The 20,274-nt window shown below is 24.1% G+C and overlaps 1 protein-coding gene across 2 annotated transcripts in view; it reads left to right on the top strand.

The window, feature by feature from the left end:
* The window catches only part of LOC145837767 (uncharacterized), a 33,613-nt gene that overhangs the window by 7,115 nt on the left and 6,224 nt on the right, over positions 1-20,274 (top strand). Inside the window, exons 7-28 of one of the 2 annotated variants that reach the window (XM_082945209.1) lie at positions 1,691-1,851; positions 2,079-2,160; positions 2,223-2,401; positions 4,508-4,634; positions 4,741-4,873; positions 5,281-5,349; positions 7,481-7,617; positions 9,104-9,181; positions 12,263-12,343; positions 12,399-12,536; positions 12,637-12,762; positions 12,997-13,118; positions 14,353-14,461; positions 14,561-14,677; positions 14,928-15,047; positions 15,853-16,005; positions 16,468-16,667; positions 17,068-17,134; positions 18,113-18,244; positions 19,205-19,366; positions 19,607-19,864; positions 19,932-20,032. In XM_082945209.1, coding sequence (XP_082801335.1) covers positions 1,691-1,851; positions 2,079-2,160; positions 2,223-2,401; positions 4,508-4,634; positions 4,741-4,873; positions 5,281-5,349; positions 7,481-7,617; positions 9,104-9,181; positions 12,263-12,343; positions 12,399-12,536; positions 12,637-12,762; positions 12,997-13,118; positions 14,353-14,461; positions 14,561-14,677; positions 14,928-15,047; positions 15,853-16,005; positions 16,468-16,667; positions 17,068-17,134; positions 18,113-18,244; positions 19,205-19,366; positions 19,607-19,864; positions 19,932-20,032 — 2,852 coding nt within the window. The remainder of the gene's footprint in view (positions 1-1,690; positions 1,852-2,078; positions 2,161-2,222; positions 2,402-4,507; positions 4,635-4,740; positions 4,874-5,280; positions 5,350-7,480; positions 7,618-9,103; positions 9,182-12,262; positions 12,344-12,398; positions 12,537-12,636; positions 12,763-12,996; positions 13,119-14,352; positions 14,462-14,560; positions 14,678-14,927; positions 15,048-15,852; positions 16,006-16,467; positions 16,668-17,067; positions 17,135-18,112; positions 18,245-19,204; positions 19,367-19,606; positions 19,865-19,931; positions 20,033-20,274) is intronic. The other variant, XM_082945210.1, reaches the window with a different exon arrangement.

Below are 20,274 nucleotides of genomic sequence, written 5' to 3'. Positions count from 1 at the left end.
TTTTGAAACTTATTTTTAGTTCACCAGTTGCTGTTAAAAGAAGGAAGTTATCTAAACTGAGAAAAAAAAACTTCAAGAAAGCCAATCTATCATTTTCACTTTTAAAGCCTAAGCATTAAAATTTTTTAATGGGTTTTAAACGTTTTCCAGTGACTTAAAAGAAAAAAAGTAATCAATTATACCATTTTACTGAACAAAAATCGACTTAAAAAAGTTTTGTTTGGCGGGCCACATTTATATAATAGCGGGCCACAGATTTTTCTTTCGAGAGCCACATTCCATTCCAAATAAAAACGTGCTCGCGGGCCGCAGATTTACCTTTCTCGGGCCGCAGTTTGCCGACCCCTGTTCTAAACGGTATGCATCTGTGCAGACTATTAAGCATATAAAGTATTTTACTGTGCAAAGACAATTTAGTAAAGTGAAAGTTATTTTAAAATGCAGTTTGTTTTTAATCTTTCCATTATTAAAACCTTATTAAAGCCAAAATAACAATTTTTAACCTGTAATTTTTATAATATGACACTCAAAACATAAAAAAATAGTTTATTTTGATACTAGGTTTTTATATACTGTGCACAAAATTTATTTTCAAATAACTTAATGTGAACAATATTTAAAGCAATTGAAGATCAATAACTTCTTAAGAACATTAATTTTAAAACTCTTCAAAAGCTGTTCACACTAAATTAATGAAAAATAAATTCTGGTCACTCTAAAAACGTTATTAAAAAATACTAACTTTTTATGTAATAAGTGTGTTAATGTATAAATAACGAATAAAGAACTATTAATTTATGGTAAAATTGACTTTACTATTAAGAAAAGACAACATTAAACGCCATAATTTTTTTTTCTTTTTACTTAAACTTTTTGTACACCGTCAAAAAATTTCAATGTACACTATTGTGCGCAGATGCTTACCGTGAAGACCATTATTTAGAATAATCGAATGGTTGTCATTTAATGTTAAACTTTTTATTATACAAGTTTATGTGTTTGGTTCTTTATTAAAAGCTTAAAAGGTTGCTTAAAATTTAAACTGTTTGCTTTTATTTGTACAAAATAGTTAATAATTTTTTTTTGGGGTGCTTTCTTTTCAAATATTACAATTTATAATTACTAATAATTCCATTGTTTGTATTCAGCAAATACTTGTATGTAAAGTAGGAGTGAGCAATGCAATGTACGACCGGGTCTAGATCTTGCCGACCAAGCATGAATTTATAGGCCGCCACCTAATTTTACTTGAAAATAAATTTTGTAAAACAAATAAAGTTAAGCTGTTTATAACAAATGTTTTGAATTGTGTTTTGATTTTTAGTTAATGCTTATTAAAAAGAAACATTATTAGAATTTTGTGTTTTAAGAGATTTTCGACTTTTTTTGTAATTTTTTTTAAAATTAAGCGCCTCACTAAGTTTTTTTTTCAAATCCTGTTTACTAACTTAACCATTTAAATTTTCCTTCCCTTACTAATTATTGCCCTATGAAAGCTAAAATCGCCGTAATCTAAAGTGTAATTGAATTTTCTATTTGGTTTCTGATTTTCAAAGGATGTATACATATTTTTCTAAAGATAACTGTATATGTACAAAATATAGACATAACACTAAACTCTGAAATAATAATTGTTTAGATAACTAAAAAGGTATGATAGTATAAAAGATCAGTGCAAAATTCATTACAGATTTGTACAGACATGTCTCTAATAAACATTAATGATGCTGATGATGTTATTTCTGTTACGTCATCAAAACTGTCAAGAAGGGAGTCTAGCAGTAAATATTATGAAACAGTAAACGAACTTGGTCAAGCAAAGAGCAAAATTAAGACACTACAATTACAACTGTTAGTAGAAAAAATATACATGTTAAAACATGTTTTACTTTTTGTTTGAAAACTGAAGTTAGTTTAACAAGTATTTGTTTATTCAAGGTAAAACTGTATAAAATATTATTTTAAAAGTTAGTTTTAGAACTTTACCGGAACTATCTATTTAAGCTGTTTATATTGTAGAAGTTTAGTATTATAGTAGAATAGTATTGATAGTTTATTGCTATATTTAATATTTTTAGAAACGAACAAGTTGATTTTAACATGGAACAGAAAGAAAAAATAGAACATATACACCAAGAAAATAAGAATATGAAAAAAGAGGTATTGTACTTTTTTTTCATGTATATTAGAGCAACATGAAAAATATTGATTTATTTTTTTAGAACGATCAACTATTAGTAGATGCAAAGTCAGCACGAAGTTACCGTGATGAAAACGACATTCTAAAAAATCGAGTTTTAAAACTTCAGCAGCTTGAAAGTGAAGTTGATGATTGGAAAGAGAAACTTAAAGATTTTCAATACTATAAAAAAAGAGTGGATGATTTACGAACAGACATTAGGTAAAGATACTTTAACTTACTGTTGCTTTTAGTTGAGAATAAATTATGGCAAAAATTTTTAATTTTTTACTTCAATTATTTCGTATTCGTACGTTTAAAAAACAATAGCCTGTAATAATAATATTTAAAGTGTTATTACTAAACTATCAAACATGCCAAAGCAAAATAGTTATCTTTTTTGTGTAAATTTTATTTATCATTCAAATTATAAGAATGTTACATTCGGAAATAAATACAATAATTATTATGTTGATAGACTGTTATGATAGCTAGTAAAATACTTAAACGTCTCCAACTATATTTTATATATGAGTAGATAAAACGAAATTCTGTTATTATTCTGATATCTCTTATCAAATAATTGTTAAAAAACGAGTTGTAAACTTAAATAAAACTTTAGTCTTAAAAATATATCAAATTAATAAAAACTAAATTGTGTCATTTATATTTTCATCATCGTAACAATTCAACTGTAACACTTTTTGACAATGTCATTATCTGCTAATCAAGTTACCAGTATATGTTTTACAATAATGTCTGTCAAGTTTATCATCTGTTTGCAGCTATCTTTACAATAGTGTTAGAGCATTTGATGCTTTTTCCTTCTAAGCAAATGGTCAATTATTCTCAGTCAAATCCTGTCTGTACTGAGAAAGTCTGAGTGTTGGACAACGACCGAAAATAGAACGACTGCAAGCTGCTTGGTTCATAAAAGCTCCTACTCTTTTAAATTGATTATGTATGTATGTCCTTTTAAGATAGCATAGCCCGATTTTTTCTAGTACAATTGACAGCTTTTTTTTTATTCTGACATCTCTATGCTGTATTTTAACATAGTCAATCTCGCATAAATTTATTCCATACTTCTTTATTTTCCTACTCTCTATTCGAGGACTGTTCACTTTTGGAAGCTTTGATTTTTAATAACTTTAGTTAGGGACATAGGAAGTAAAAGCTTTTTTTTTCAAAAATTAATATTGACTTTTATACTAAAGCTATAAGTATGCACTATAAGTCAGTTTTTATAAAAAAATTACTTTAAATATAATCATTAATTTTATGGACCACAGTTTTTTCACTTTTAATCTACTTGGAGTTTAAAAAATCACTTAAAACCTATCTTCTTCGTTTTTTAAGCTAATGACCTTAAATTTTCAGGAAATGTGCCTTGCATTAAAAGATTGCTAAAAAATTTTAAGAAAGATTGCTGAAAAATGTAGGAAAGGTAGATTTTTAATGAAATATGTAATCTTATTTCGCCCTTCCATAAGGATCCTACTGAACTCTCCGACTTTGTCACCTCATATCTTAAAAACTAATTTTGATTATAAGTAACGGTAAAAATCATATGTTAGCTAAGTAAAAAATTTTTGAAATAAGATCAGCTTGTAACGAAAGTACCTTACCACCATGTCCTTAAAGTGGACATTGTTTTGAGTAATTAGCAAAGAAGCAGCTACAAAAGCTCTTGCATACAAAGTATATGCAACTTTCCAGGAAATTACTACTAGACATCTTCAATTCGATGAATATTTATTATTAGATTTTATCATAAATAACTTTCTTTCTTTATGTTTTATTCAACAAATTAATTAAATTAATGATAAAATCTAGAGATAAATACAAAATTTATTGTATTCATAAATTATATTTGTATGCAAAACATTGTTTACGTGATAAATTTTCAGAATTTTTTTTTTTTTTTTATGCGAAAGTATAAGTAAAGACCTCTTATTGTTTATTCAAAACAACCAAACGTATAATATATAGTTTATTATAAATTTTAAATTTTATTAACAATACAATGTTTCACTCGCTTGAAACTAGTCAAACGAGATCATCAGTTGAATAAAATCTGTAAAAATTGATGATCTCGTTTGACTAGTTTCAAGCGAGTGAAACATTGTATTGTTAATAAAATTTATAATTGATCATTCTCCTTATATTTAAGTTGAGAACTTTGATTGTCATCTTTAAAGTAAAAAGTACACAATATTTAGTTTATTTACTAAAACACTAATGGTTATTTTTTTTACATTCAAATTGATAATAAAAATATTTTTATTGTTTATTATTTTCTATATTAGTTCTTAAAATCTATTTCAGAGTTTTAAGAGAACAGAAGTCTTTAGTTGAAGAAGATCTCCAACTAACCACGTCTCAATTGAAAAGTGTTGGTGAAAAAGACATTAAAATTGCTGAGTTACGACAAGAGTTAAATAATACAAAAAAAGTTAGTTTGCAGCATTTGTTTTATTACGGTCATGATACTTAAATTATTTTTATTTTCGGTTTATGAAACAGCTGTAAAAGTTGCTAAAAAGGTATTATTTTTATAGGAAGAAGAAATTGACAAAAACAAAATAGAAGAATTGACAGAAATAATTTCTCAGTTACAGTTAGACAAAACCCAAAGTTTGAATGAAAGTGGTAATTTAGCTGTACAGTTGGAAAGAGCTCTCAACAACAGTGGTAGATATGCAGTAATATAAATTTAAATTAGTAACTTAGGTGTTAAAAGTATTGTTTGCAAACTATCATCATGTTTTTGATTAGTGTTAAAGTTTCAATAAAATAATTGTAGATTAAAATTACGTTCTAAAAATACCTGACATGTAACTCAGTTCTGTATTTAACTTTTAAATTTGTTATTAAGTTTGTTATACTTTTAATTCACAAGTAAAGTATTAAAAAAATAAGCACTCAATTTTGAAATAATTAATGATAAAAGTTTTAGTTAAGAAATATACTGTGTTTTTGTTAGTAGGTTTCAATTTAGTACACACAATTTCAGAAATGTAATTTTTTTTGTTTGTAGTTCATCAATTTTTTTAGGTATTGATAGTATACCTTAAATAATTTTTAAATAATGGCTACAGAACAGTTAACCGTAGAAAATGTATGTGATTTCCCAATAACTTGTTCTCCATTTTCTCTATATGGTTTGTGTAAGTGTATGTAATCATAGAGAGTTTGTTGTGTTCATATTTTATATTGGTGTTTTTTTGCTTTTAAAATCTTATTCTCGGTACTATTTTAATACAAATTTTTAATATATTGTACAACATAAATAACAAAAGCTGTTTTATAGAATTGAATTTTTGCAATAAAAGTATATAATTGTTATATTTTGATAAAAATATTTTATAACTATGCCTGTTTTTTGTATAAAATATTAGTTTATTAACAAAGTGGCCGTGTCACCTGGCAGTTTTTATCTAGAATTTGTTTTTTTTTGAAAAAATCTTGGATATTTGAAGAAGTTTCATCAAAAAACCTAGAGTTTCAAAATTTTTTATGTTATTAACTATGAAATTTATATAAAAAATAAATCACTTTTATATATATTTTTGTTTTATTAAGAGTTGAAGTTTATAATAAAACTCATTTAGAATAGCATTACAGTTTTTTTTCAACATAATAAACAATAATAAACAAGTTTTTTTTCAGTAATTTTGTAAGATTAAAAGGCTATTTCTACCTTAAGTTTAATTTTATACCAAAAAGGAAAAAAAAACTTATAGGATTTAAAACACCTGGAAAAAAGAAAATTAACCTGGAAATTTTTATAATATTAGTAATCTCCCTGTATTAAGTTTTTTGAAATACTGATAGTACAATAGACAATCGTTTAAAATTAAATAAATAATTAAAAGATTTTTTTTTTTTTAATCCAAAAATCTTTTTAATATATCTCAATTAAATAATTTTTATACAGTAAATTAAATTTAGAGGCTAGTAGTTGTAAAAATAAAATTTTATATTAGACATTTTTTTTTAACTTTAGCTTAATTTTGTTAGCGTTATTTTTTTGAAATAACAAGTCCGACTGTATGCATGAAAACGTGTTTAAATAGAATAAGTGTTTATAATAAATTTCTGACAAATTAATTTTAATTCTGATTTCTGACAAAGTAATCATTTGTAAAATAGATTTTAGAAACATGTTTTTAGGGTGATTTTCAAAAATCAACCTATTAGACTAAATCTGACCAGTTAAAAAAATCAAGCCAACTTAAAATATTATTTAAAAAAGCTCAAGCTAACTCTAGTTAGTTTAACCAGAGTTTGTTAAAGGGGTGATATTACTTAAAATAAACCTAACTTCAACTATTAAATTAATGGTTTCTTTTAAAGTGGGCAATATCGCCGCTTAGTTTTTGAACTACTGGCTTAAGTCTTTTGAAAAAATTAAGCTTGTCCTGTTCCATTTTTAATGTAACTGTGACTCATATTATTGATACTATTCAGTTGTAATATTCAGATTTAATTGTTTTTTTTTTAAACTGGTGTTCAACTACCTACTAATTTTTCACATCATAGTAAAAGGTACGTAAGTAGTTTATCATTTATAATTTTTAAGCTTAACCTTAAACTTCGGCTAAATTGTAGTTTATTTAGCTTGAAAATTTATTTTAAAATGTGGCAAACCTGTCCTTTTGATCAAAAGATCATAAGGCTATACTGAACTTAGTATATCTAATACAAAATTACTAAATATTATAACCATTTGGTATTTTTAAGTAACCTTATTGTGCATAAGTAATATATAGCTTTAAAAAATGTGTTGTTATGATTATATCTAGACATAACGTTTTTATCCATATAATGCTTTTTTAGATGTATTTATCTTATATGCACAACAGTATTATATATTTTTTTCCATTTTTTATTTAGTTTGTACAACTTTTTGTTGGTTACTTATGTTATTTATGTAACTGTAAATCTGTTAATCATTGTAAAGAGTTGTTTTTTATTAACACTATTTAACTTACAAAATAAATTTATGTTAACTTGTTTAAAATTTTAAAATCAAACTGACTTCGAATTCGTTTTTTTTTTCAAATTTGTTAAAAAGTGCAATTCTAACTAATTATTTTAATTTTAAGTATATTGTATTAGTTTAAATCAATTAGTTTTATTTTAAAGTTAACAAAAAAATATGGAAAACCTTTGTAATTGAAAAAGTTTAATATAGTAATTAAACTAGTTGATTTGTTTTTATATTTTCAGCTGTTGATGTAAATATAAAATATGTTTTCTTATAAAAAAGCTTCATATTTGTTTTTCATATATTAGCAAGTAGACCATCGATTCAAGAAGAATCAACGGAAAATTTGCATGCACAAATATTAAAATTAGAAGGTGAAAATAGAAGATTAACTGAAGTAAACAAAGCTTACCTTCAATCACTTAAAACTAATGAAGTGACACAAGTAATTGAAATACTTTATTGTGTTAAGTTCAAAATTTAATAAAACAGTATGAACATCGATAATTTATGCATTACATCTTAAAAATAAGTGGGATCAAAAGTTTTATAATGTTATGTTAAACAAATGAATTAAAATAAACACTTGATCTTTATATTATTACTGCAAACTTAACCCAATTATTATTGTAAAAATTCTAGTAACTCTAAAATAAACTAGTGAAGACCATGTTTGTAATAAAATAATTAGGTATTAACTTTTTTTCACTGCTAAAGGGTAATGATTGTCTCAAATCTGTAAGGTACACATCTTTGCTTGTGTTCAAGGTGCGTAACCTTATCGATGTTTGAATATATCGAGTATAAAAAAATGTTTTTGTCTCATATGTTTTATTGTTTCTCAAGCTTTTATTTATATTATTGCGTAGGATCATAAAACCTAATGGAAAAACAAAGTTTTGCTTAAATTTAAAGTTTATAATATTATGATAGTCGGAGGTACTGATTTTATTTTGAAAACTGGACAATTTTTTATATTACAAATGTTCATCTAAAATTAGTCCACGACATAGTAAATTGGTTTTGTGGTTTAAAAACTTTTATTTCAAAAATTATTTAATCAAAATGTTCTTTTTTAAGAAAATCGAAAAAGTAGTTTTTACCTAATTTTATAGTTGAAATTCAAATAGAAAAATTGAACACTCGAATAATCAACTAAAACTATTTAAGGCTTATCTGAATAAAATAATAATTTGATAATAATTGTAAACTTTCGATGTTGAAAAACAAGTTTTTTCGATTTTTTATAATTATTTTCATTAATTGTTTTATTTGAAGTATGCTGGAGTTTTAAAACTACATACATTATAAGTTTAATTATAGCGTAGTTTTAAAGGAACTAAATCATTTTTAATGAGTTTAGAATTACATTCATAAATAGGTTTGTAAATTCAAGTTATATCGTCATATTTTATTGTATAATTTGTTGTATTTTCCTTTAACTTAACTTTTAGGTTAATTTTGATGTCACAGTATCTAATTAAAAAGCTACTAAAAATTAGCTCTTCTTTTACTGACGTCATAATAGCATTTGAGCCGAAATAATTCAGTTACCATGGCTTCAAAAGTAGTTAATACAACAAGTGCTTCTTCTGTCCTCAATTCTTGTTTTACAATTTTTTGTCTATCTTCAAAACAAAAATAAATGTTTTAATGCTTAATTTTAATTTTGTTTAATTAGTTGATCTTTTTTGAAAATAATAACTGCAAACAATAATATAACTGCAAATACGCAGGTGTTATTAATGTAAAGTAAAAAAAATATATAATTGATAAAACACAGTATTTTAAACGACCATTGTTAATCGAAAAAGTCAAAAAATATATAGTAAGTATATTTTATACTGTTAAATCTTTTTAAGAAGAAATGTTTTAACAAACATAAACTTAAATTATTATTTTTTACATATTCATTAAAAATAAATTTCTAGGCAAACATGGTAGAACTTGAAAAAGAAAATGAAAGGTTGGCAAAAAAATTGAAAAAAAATCAAGAAAACTCAACCAAAGTTTGTTGTATTTTGTATTTATATTCGCTAGTACTTTATTATAAGAAGCAACAAAGAAATGTTTGTATTTTACTATTTGTGTCAAATTTGTTTGGTAAAAAATATGTTTCAAATTTTTATTAACTCCAAACAGCTTTAATTTTAGTTGACTTTTCAAAATTTTACGTGAGAAAAAAATAAATTAGTCGTGATGTTTTTAATTAAATTTACATTTCTTTCGAATAAAGATTTTGAATAGTCGTGCATTCGGTTAAATAAACTTTTAAAATAAAATTATAGTTTTTAAAAGTTATGTAACTTCTTTACAATAGTTTGAATTGAGTATAAGTTATAGAGTAGAAGACAATTACTTTTTTTTTGTATAAAGTATTAAAAATCTTATTACCTTTAATAAAGTTACATTTCTTAAATAACAGCACTTTTTATTTATATAAAGTTGTGGTAGTTTTGATTGGTGTTTTAGGTAATTTTTTTTACAGTTTACATAAATGCATTTAGCGAAAATTGTAATGTCTTAAAAAATTACTGAAAACATTAAGGGCATATGGGTCAAACTATTTTTTTACTTAATTTAAAATTTGTTCTTATTTTAAAGCTAAAAGTATAAACTATAAGTGAGTGTTTATAGAAAATAAAATTCGTTGTTAGTTTTTAACATGTAGATGTTTTAAAAAAAATTCTTATACAAATGTTTGGAACGCCATTTGTTCATAGTCAATTTCAAGAAAATATTAAAAATTAACTAAAAGTCTATCTTCTTCTTTATTATTTGAGCTAGACAGCTCAAATTTTTAGGAAAAGTTCTTTTTATAGTTTAAAAGACTTTGAATGTTGCGATTTTAGAAATGTCAATAATTAAAAATTTATATTAAAAAAACCAAAAAAAAAGGTGTTTTTTTTCAAAAAAAACTTTTATTTTTCAAAATTAAATGAATTCCTGCCATTAAATCGATTTAAGTATTAAAAATGGACATTCTGTGAAAGTTTGAAGATTATTGATTAAAAAATGAAAAAGAAGATAGATTTTTAGTGAAACAGTCTTTTTCCGCGTTCTTAGTTTGCGCCTTCTTTTAGAAACCTGTTTAGCACACTCACTTATATCACAAAAGTTACTTTGAATTTTTTCAAGCTGGCAAACATTTCTGATAGCTAAAATAAAACTATAAAAAATAAGATCAGCTTGTATAAAACAAGATAGACACCCCTATTCCCTTAACATACATAAATTATTTTTTTATAATTTATACAAGCTTGGAAATGGCTAATGCAAAAATAACAAGAATTTCTGTATCATAAATTTCTTTAAAGTTTCTCTCCACCCCAAAGCGAACATGTGACTATTAATGGGAACTAATATATAACTGCCGTAACCAATCTTTTTACAGAGTGAGCTCAGTAAATGAGGAGTCTCGCGTACTCCCAATCCTAATGTTGTTTTTTAGAAACGTTATTCAACCTAGACCTTCAGAGGATACCTCGCTTGAGTGATTTCAGGTCACAGCATCATATTAAGAAATAAAATAACTGACTCTATCGCCAAACACCCCTGAAAACGTACAACTTGCCGCCAGATATATTCTACACAGCAGTTTTCGTACGATCAAGACAAATAGTTGAAGATTTGTCTATCCTAAAAAGCTGAGGTTTAAAGTTTTACTTTGAGGTAGTAAACAGAAAAGGCAAAACTTGACTGACAAAACTTCTTACTGGAAAATACAAAGAGCTCACAAAAGACTTATAGAAGCATCTTTAACAGTATGGTAAACAAAAACTGGATTTCCTAACGAAGCATTCTGTTCAGGCAGTGGCCCTGGCAAATTTCTTTTTTCCTCTGAGCCACACCAAATCAATACTTCTTGGATTCTTGTTTATTTCTTTTATTTCTTAATTTTTTGATTAATCAACGATATAACAATTTAGTAATATATTCTCAGAAAACATAGGCAATAATTTAAGGCCATAGGGGGGTCCAACATTTTTTTTTTTTTTACTAAAATTAACCTTGGCTTTTATATGAAAGCTTAAAGTACAAACTGTAAGCCAGTTTTTATAGAATTCAAAAATATCATTTAACTTTTGAGATATTTAATTTTTTGTAAAAATTTTCCGCAAATTATGGACCGCAAATTTTTCAGGGTCAATTTTCTCGGAAATTTTAAAAGTTACTAAAAATCTATCTCCTCCTTCATTTTTCAAGCAATCTTCTTCAAATTTTCAGGATACGTTCCTTACAACAAAGGAAAAAACTTACTTTAAAATTTTAGTAATTTAAAAAAATAAAAATTTTATCACAAAAATTAAAAAGAAAAGTGTTTTTTTTTTCAAAAAAAACATATTTTTACAAAATTTTTTTTAATTCCAAAGTAAAGTTTTTTTGTTATTATATAAAGATAAGACTGTAAAAGTTTGTAGAAGATTGCTTGAAAAATGTAGGAGGAGATAGATTTTAAATGAAATAGTCTTTTTTTGCTGTTTTAGTTTTCCCTCTCCATAGGGAACCTATTATGCGGCCCGACTGTGACTGGTCATATCTCAAAAAATAATTTGAATTTTTTAAAACAATAAAAAGCGTCTTAAAGCTTAAAAAAAAAACTCTATAAAATAAGATCAACTTGTAAAAAACATGGTTTACCCCCCCCCTATGGCCTTAACGGTCAAGTATGTAAAATTTGCTTTAAAGGATTTTACTTAATGTATTTTTTAATAAATTTTAAAAAACTTTCTTATTTAGTTATTTATGAAAAATATTTTTTATTAAAAATAATGTTTTATTAATGTGCTTGTTAAAATAACGGTCAAGTAATTTTCACTTAAATAATTATAATGATATTTGGCCTGCAACAGCCAAAATTGGTTATGCGTGTTGTGCTTGAAATATTAAATATGTACGGAATACACAGCATAAAAAACAAATATAAACACAGTGATGAAACAAATTAAATAAATAAAGTAGAAATCATTTTGATTCTCATTTTTTCGTCTGCTTCGATCTCTTATAGTGTTGTTTTTATCTCTCGTACTTAAATAAACTCAAATAAATTTAATTGTTAATAAAAAATATATTGATACAAATTATTTTAGCAAAAAATGCAAGCTGTGAAGCAAGAAGAGCTTGTTAAAAATTTACAAGCGGAGACCATTCAACTGCAATCTGCAATTCAAGTAAGTTTTTTCTGTATCTAAAATGTACTTGTAGGTATAGGAAATTTTTTAACAGGTTAACAAATCCAATAACGCTCGAAAAATTGAGGAACTTGAAGAAGAAAAGAACGAAGTAGACAAGCAACTAAAAATTTTTATGTGTAACAAGTTTGAGGGTGGTGAAAATATGAAAAACTTGCAAAAGCAAAATAAGGTTTGTGTGGTGCTTCACATGTTTTACTTGTCTCATAGTACAGTATCACTTTTTTAGGTTTAATTTAACAAACCTTTATTATTATAAAAATATTATGAAGGTGTTCTTGGAGTTAAATAAGGACTTAAATAACAAGTTACGAAAAATGAATTCAGAACTAAAACAAGTTACAAATTTACACAATGAATCAAAAATAAAAATATCTACTGCTGATAAAATACACAAGGTTAGTATAGTGTTCTTAAACTAATTATCTGATTTTTTAATAAAAACTAAGTAATATTTTTGATTTTTTTGGTAGATGTTTTAATTTTTATGAAATAAGTATTCTTTAAGTGTTAATCAATCATGGCTAGTCAATATATATTAGAGTTGTAATACTTAAACCAAAATATTTTCAATTGTTTCTTTTTTGTTAGCGTCTAGCGAGTTGTATAGCATTAGTTTATTTATTTTAAAGGAAAACAAAAAGTTGGAGAAAGAAAACATAGAACTTATAAAAAATATAAAACACCTTGAAGTTGTTTGTCAAAATGTTGAAGATATTGAGCAAAAAAACACAGATTTAACAATTGAAAACCGGTTAGTAATAAAAAACAATAAGTTATTACAAATAAGTTATAAAAGTATAAGAATACTTCAAACTTTTTGAGTTATCTGCTATATTTAATCCGCTTGATAATTATAATACTTAAATTAATTAGCTTAATGACTATTTAAAAAACTATCTCTGCAAAGTTTTTAGCAAGCTTCGTTTTAATTTGATTTTTTATAAACAACACTATTAAATAAATTTCGAAGTGTTTGAATCCTGCTAGTGTTAATTCATACTTTTGAAGTTCTCAGCTTAAGCTTTTCACCAAGGAGAAAAAAGTTATATGATTAAAAGTTTACTACAATACAAAGTTTTGCTCTATCGGGAAATCGTCAGTTAAATTACTTCTGAAAAATAAAATAAACATAAAGAAGCATTTTAAAGTTTTACTTAAGTTTACGAATTATATGCGGTGATTTTTATAAGGTGATAATATGAAAATTAAACTACATCAAAGAATTGAAAAAAAAACAATTTACTAAATATAAAAAAATATAAACCATTACTATGTTTAAACTAAAAGTATGTAGCAACTTTTAAATCTTATACTAGGTAAGAGTTTACTCTAAATTAGAACATAGTCACTTTGTAAAAAGACCCTGACAATAGGCAGATAAATTTTGTTTAGTATAAAATTATAAACTATTGAGTTTGATTTTCGTATTGTTTAAATTAAACTGAAAAGACTTATGTTATGTTATTGAAAATAGTGCTTTTTATAGTTGATGAAGTGTTTTTTAAACTAATGTTTAAGTTTTTTGATGTTGTTTTTTAGTTTTTTGATATTGTTTCAGTTAACCCACCATATATTCTGAAAATTAGGGTAAGCCTAGATATCTCTTTTATTATTATTTTATTTATGAGAAATATCATAATTGACGATCTCCCGATTGGAAGAAATTTTGTATAGTAGTAAACTTTTGAGGATTAAAATTTGTACGTTATTGAATAAATAATTTAAAGTTCTATCAAATCATTTACTTTAAAAAAGTTAGTTTGTAAAATAATACAAACAATATAATGTTACTGAAAATAAATTTCAGCTCTAATTAAGATTTTAATCAAAAATAATTGTAATGTGCCAAAGATATAAAGACTTACACCATTGAAATTTTTAGTCAAAAAGTTTTTATAGGGACTTAAAAAAATTAAAAATATTTTTTTTTGTATGAATGAAAGTCTTTTTTTTCTTGATTTTTAGTTTTTTTTGTTTATGTGCAGTCAGTTAAAAGAACAAACCAAAAATCTGAAGCAACTGAACACTCAATTAGAAACACTAGAAGATAATAAGAGCACAAATGAACACCAATTAGCTAGGTATAGACGACAGGTAGTTGCAAAGTTTTTTGTTACCAATCAAATTTGTATGTATAGTTTAATAACTGGTTAGTTGAAAATTATTATTTTTAATCAAAAATTTTTGAAATAGAATGAAGCTCTAAAGGAACAGTTGCAATCATTTATAGAATTAGAAGAACAAAACAAACATAAAGATAAAAGGATAAGTAATCTTACAAATAAACTAAAATACCACGAAAAATTACAAGTTTGTTTTTACTTGAAAATTTCAGTGACATAAATCTGTATAACTAAACTTTACTTAGTTGATGAATGTATAAACAAGATCGTAATTTATTAGTTGATTAATTTTTTAAAATACTTTTTTTAATTGCTCATTACATTACCATTATTTTTGAGTAATAATATAGTAAAATTTATTCAAGTTTTAATTAATATAAAAGTAATATTAAAACTTAGTTATAAAATGTTTTTTATTACTAAAATACTTGTGCTAGATAACTCAAATGGAGTTAGAAACAGAAATAGAAAGAGTTAGAACAAATTTAAATAAAAACAAAAGTTTACTATATAAGAAAGAGAACGAGTATTTTGAACTAGAAAATAGTTACAATGACGTTAGTTTTAACATCTACCATAATTTATAAGTAAAATAATTTTTACTGAGTTTTAGTTTTAAATTAACCATATTAAGCAATATTTTGATAAAGCATTTTATTAAACTAAATCTTTGTTGATATTTGAAACTTACGGTTTTAAAGCTAAACTCATCGTGTGTTATAAAATCTTTGAATAAATATTTTTAGCAAAAAGTTGTAAAGATTAGTTGAAAAAAAATTGAATCTATCTGATCAATAATAAATAAACTAATATTGATTGCCTTTCTGCTCTCTTTTAGTTAAGGATTTTTAAAGTGAGTTGATTGTAGTTATATTTATGGTTATATTGTAGTTATATTTATAACCATTAAAAAACTGGCTCAATTCTAAAAATACCCTTTGAAAAGAGATATTTCGTTTATTAAAACATACTTATAGAGTTTATAAAATATATTATTAGTTTTCATAAGTTTAACTAGAACTTAAATAAAATTTAAATCAAAAGATTAAAAATAAAGTTTAATTCAAATATAAAATTTCTTTCAAAATGTAAAAAGATTTAAAAACAAACCTTCAAATTTTTTTTATCATTTTTTTTTTTTAATTATTCGTTATAGCATAAAAGCTAAGTAATAGTTAAAGATAAATGAAGAAAACTGTTTTTTTAAAGAATACAGTTTTAATTTAAGTTTAAAACATACCAAAAAAAAATAAAAATATTTTTAAAATTTTCTTTGATTGTTTAAGTATATGATTTTTTCGAAAATATATTATTTTAAGAAATTATTTTCAATTTAATAAATTTAAAATTTTGCAATTGTAGCTAAATAAGGAATTAAGTCAAGCAAAAATTGAAATAAACAAGCTAGAAAATTCTGAAGAAATGAACTCAGAGCTAGAAAAAGAAATTGTTAATATTAAGTCTTCAAATAAAAAACTTATAATGGAGTTGCATCAAAAGAAAAACCAAATGCAGGCGTGTAATTTATAAAATAAGTAATGATTTATATAAATTAGTATAATAAATATACTCGTGACTTCTTAAAATCAAAGTCTTTTTTTAAATATTTATTATTTTATGACAATCATAAAAAACTTCTTTTAGTTATAATTATGATTTAAAAGGTTAAAATTAATAACTAATTTTAAAGCTATAACTAAAGAGCTAACATTAAACTAGTGATTTTAAGTTTTAGATTATTTAATATCTGATAAAAATAAGTGTTAACAAAGTAAGTATTGTACACATATGTATATGATTTTAAAATTAATAAGTATAACTACCACAAACTTTTTTGAGTTTTGCTCATGGATTAAAAAATATAGTATATATAATGCCAGTTACCAATGACTTTTGTAACAATGTTTTTTATAATAAAAAAGTAAAAGAATCGAAATGTAATTTAATGTTCGGTTTAAAATTTGCCTTTTTCTGCAGTTAATGGAGCAGAAATTGGAACTAACGAAAGTAGAAATGGGAAAGTTAAAATCCTTAAATAAAGAATTAATGGGTGAGTACGACTTAGATACACTTGGTCGGCAAGATTTGAGTACTAAGGTTAACTATCCAAGCGACTCAAAAATGAAGTCAATTGAAAATTCTCTAACTGCTCGTAAAACTGAAACTATTCAAATTGAGTTAGTTTAAGTATTTCACGTTTAGATTTGTTAGTTTATAAGTATATTTGTAGTTATGCAATACTAAATGTATTGAAAAATTTATGTTTCTCACTACAAAGGAAGTAAAAGTTTAATACGTAGTCATTTGCTATCATTTTTATGTCAAAAGAAATATCAATAATTTTTTCTGAGAATAAGTTCATAAATGTTAACTTTGTTTTCGTTAGTATGATGGATTATTTAATCAACTAGATTTTTAATAAAACTATTGGAAGTCTGTTTTCAACAGTTTACTGCTACATATATTTTGAGTCTTGGAAAATTTAGTTTAGATTTATAACCATAACTCTTCTAGAACTAATAAGTTATACATATATAATTTCTTCCTATTAATTTTGTATATTACTTTTTTTATTAGAGAACAGCTTTCGTCTTCTAGCTCACCAAAGAAGATTGATGAAGTCAAGCTTTTAAGAGATTATAACGTGAGGAAAATTTTATTAAAATTAATGAAAAATATTCTAGAAGCTTAAAGTAACATTTATAGGAATTTTTACAAAATTTTATAATTTTTTTATACTTCAAGATATATGGAACGTTAATTGAGAATATTTTGCTTTGACTCATCTTCTCTAAAAGCTTGTTAAAAACTTTAGTGTATCAGGATTGCCAAAAAAATACAATCCTAGAAAAACCTGAAACTTGAACAATTATGAAAAAAAAACCTTGAATTTTGAACAAAAGTCCTGGAAAAATCTAACATATATAATATTTTTCTTTGTAAAATTTAAATTTGATTTATTATAAAACACATTTAATAAAGCTTTACAATATCTTTTCAATATTTCTTTACAATTTAGAACGTTTTTTTTAATATAATTTTAAATTTATACTAAAAGTTGACAAACAAAGGTACTTTTAAAAGCCTGGAAGGAATTCAAAAAACCTGAAAAAATTTACAAAAATCCTTAGGTAATCCTGGTGTATTGAACAAAATTTTTATAGAAGTGTTTAAGTATTGTTAAACATAAAGAAACATTTAAAGCATTTATTAGGTTGCTTTAGATTAAAACTTTGAATTAAAAAAAAAGGTTGTTTAACGGTTTAAAGTTTAGTTTAAGGTCATAAAACGATTAATTATTTTTACAAAAAATATCATGGGTTGTTGTTCAGTTTTTCTTTCCATTAACAACCCAGTTGAAGTGTGTTGATTCATTAACACACAGAAACATATGTTGGTACAATAAAGGAAGATTACTGTACAATTTGTTTTTATTTATATTCCAGTGAAGTTACTTCACTAGGATCTTTTGTTAGCAAACGATTAAACCTATATTTTTGAACAGGTATTTTAAAATATAAATTTGGTTCTTATTAAGTGTATAGTAAGTTAGTTAAGTTATTCAGTGCTGAGTTTTTCTTCGAATAAAAACAGTTCAGAAATTAAGTGTACAATTAAACAGAGTATAAAGAACGACTATATGGAATTGCTCGACAGACACCAGCATTTACTTAACAATGAAAATAAGAATATCAATGAAGGAAATAAACAAATAATTAAACTTCAGGACAGACTTGTTAATACCGAAAGAAAAGTAAGAAACTTTATTTTGAAAAACGAAATAAGTGTTAAAAAGTTTATTAATTTCCAATAATGTATCATTAGTTTATTTCTCTTACAGTTTTTAAGTATTCGTTAAAAAACTTCCTTAGTTTTACCTTTAAAAACTTATGAACAACTTGTAGGAAAGACTTTTCAATTTCTTTTGTCGCAAATAAAGTTTGCTATTTTTTCTTTTGATTTTAAAGTTTATTAAGTAGATTTTTTATAATTCTACGAATGTATAAAAAAAGTATATATAAATATATATATATTTTAAATCATAATTTTTATAAGAATAAAGTATGTATTTCGTTAAGAAAATTTGTTCAATGAATTAATAAAAGTAGTGATAGTTAAAGTATTGACTAATTTTATATTTTTCGGAGTTGTTTATTATGAATTCTGAAAAAATTATTATTGAGTTTTAAAAATATACTAAAAATATACCTTCTCATTCATTTTTTGGTCAGTTAATCTCTTATTTTTAGGAAAAGCTCCTTGCATTAATGAAAAAAATCCTATAGTAATAATTTCAAAAAAAATAAAATTTAAAAACTCTATTACCAACAAACTTTTTTTTTTATTCAAAAAAAAAAACCCTCCCGACAAAAAGTTAATTATTTATTTAAAATTAAACAGAGAAAGTTTTAGAATGATTGCTTGAAAATTGTTGAAGAAGATACATTTTTTAATGAAATAGTCTTTTACTGCCTTTTTAATTTGGTCCTTCCATAAAGAACCTATTGAGCTCTCCGACTTTGTACCCTCATATATCAAAAGCTTATTAGAATTTCACAAAACAATAGAAATAATTGGTTAACTAAGTTAAAAATTATTAAATAAGATTAAAATGTTAACAAATTTCCTAACCTCCCTATGGCCTTAATATCCGTTATATAATTTCAAGTTGATATACTTTTTGCTCTTTTTTTAAATATGAATATTTACGCAGAATGCTACTTTAGAAATTGAAATGAAAAACCTAAATGAATTAAATAGAAGTTGTATACAAGATAATGAAGAAATTCAAAGCAAATTAGATTTATCAGAAAAGAAAAACTCACTTCACAACGATAAGATACAAGCAATTCAAAAGCAGTGGTCTATAACTCAAGTTAGGTCCTTTTTACTATTCTAAATTAAAATTATTCTAATTATCAGTAAGCAGACCTATAAGTTTACATTTAAGTATACCAAAAAATATTTATATCAAAAGTTTTGTTTTTTTAAGCAAGAACCTTTTTTCTTAACACTTAATAAATGTGTTTTTATACTGTATAACTCGATTAGCGTTAACAAATTGAGTTTAAAAAAATGATTATTTGATATTCTTACATTATTTTACAAATTCTAGGCTGAAAATAGCAGTCTTAATGAACAATGTTCAAGTTTGAAATCTAAAGTAAACGAGAATGCTCTACAATTGAGCAAAGTCCAAATTGAGAATGAAAAGTTAAAAATCGAAAATGAAAGTGTTAGAAAAAATCTTGATGAATCCATTAAAGATTACAATGTAGTGAAAACTTGTTATGAAAGACAAACGTTTGAGTTGGAGGAAGTTTCAAACAAAAACAAGGAGTTGAAAAATCAAGTTAAAAACTTTAAGTATAAAGTTAGTTTAGTTCTATATTTTTTTTAAATACTTATATTTTATTTTTAAGATGATAATCTTATTTTAGATAAGCGAAATATTAAAAGAAAATGAAAAGAATATGAGTTTAAGTTTGAGTGAAGATAACGATAGCATAAATTTGCAAGCAATTACTAGTGCACATGAAAAGTTTGAAAAATTCTTAAATTGTACATTTATAGACTCATACATCATTGTAATTAATATTAAATATAAATTCAACTTTTTAATAATGTTAAATAAAAACTAAGCTATAAAAATAGTTTATGAAAAGCGTTTATTGAAATCCAATATTCCAGCTGTATATCATATAATGAGAAATTGGAATTCATATTATTGTTTAACTTAAGATTAATTATATAATGATATGTATGTCTGCTTAACTTTTATTG

This window comes from Thalia democratica, chromosome 6 (assembly GCF_965202585.1).
Source record: "Thalia democratica chromosome 6, ktThaDemo2.hap1.1, whole genome shotgun sequence".
NCBI classification, from domain to species: Eukaryota; Metazoa; Chordata; class Thaliacea; order Salpida; family Salpidae; genus Thalia; species Thalia democratica.
The sequence above is the reverse complement of the archived record's forward strand: the minus strand, read 5'-3'. Positions and strand labels throughout refer to the sequence as shown.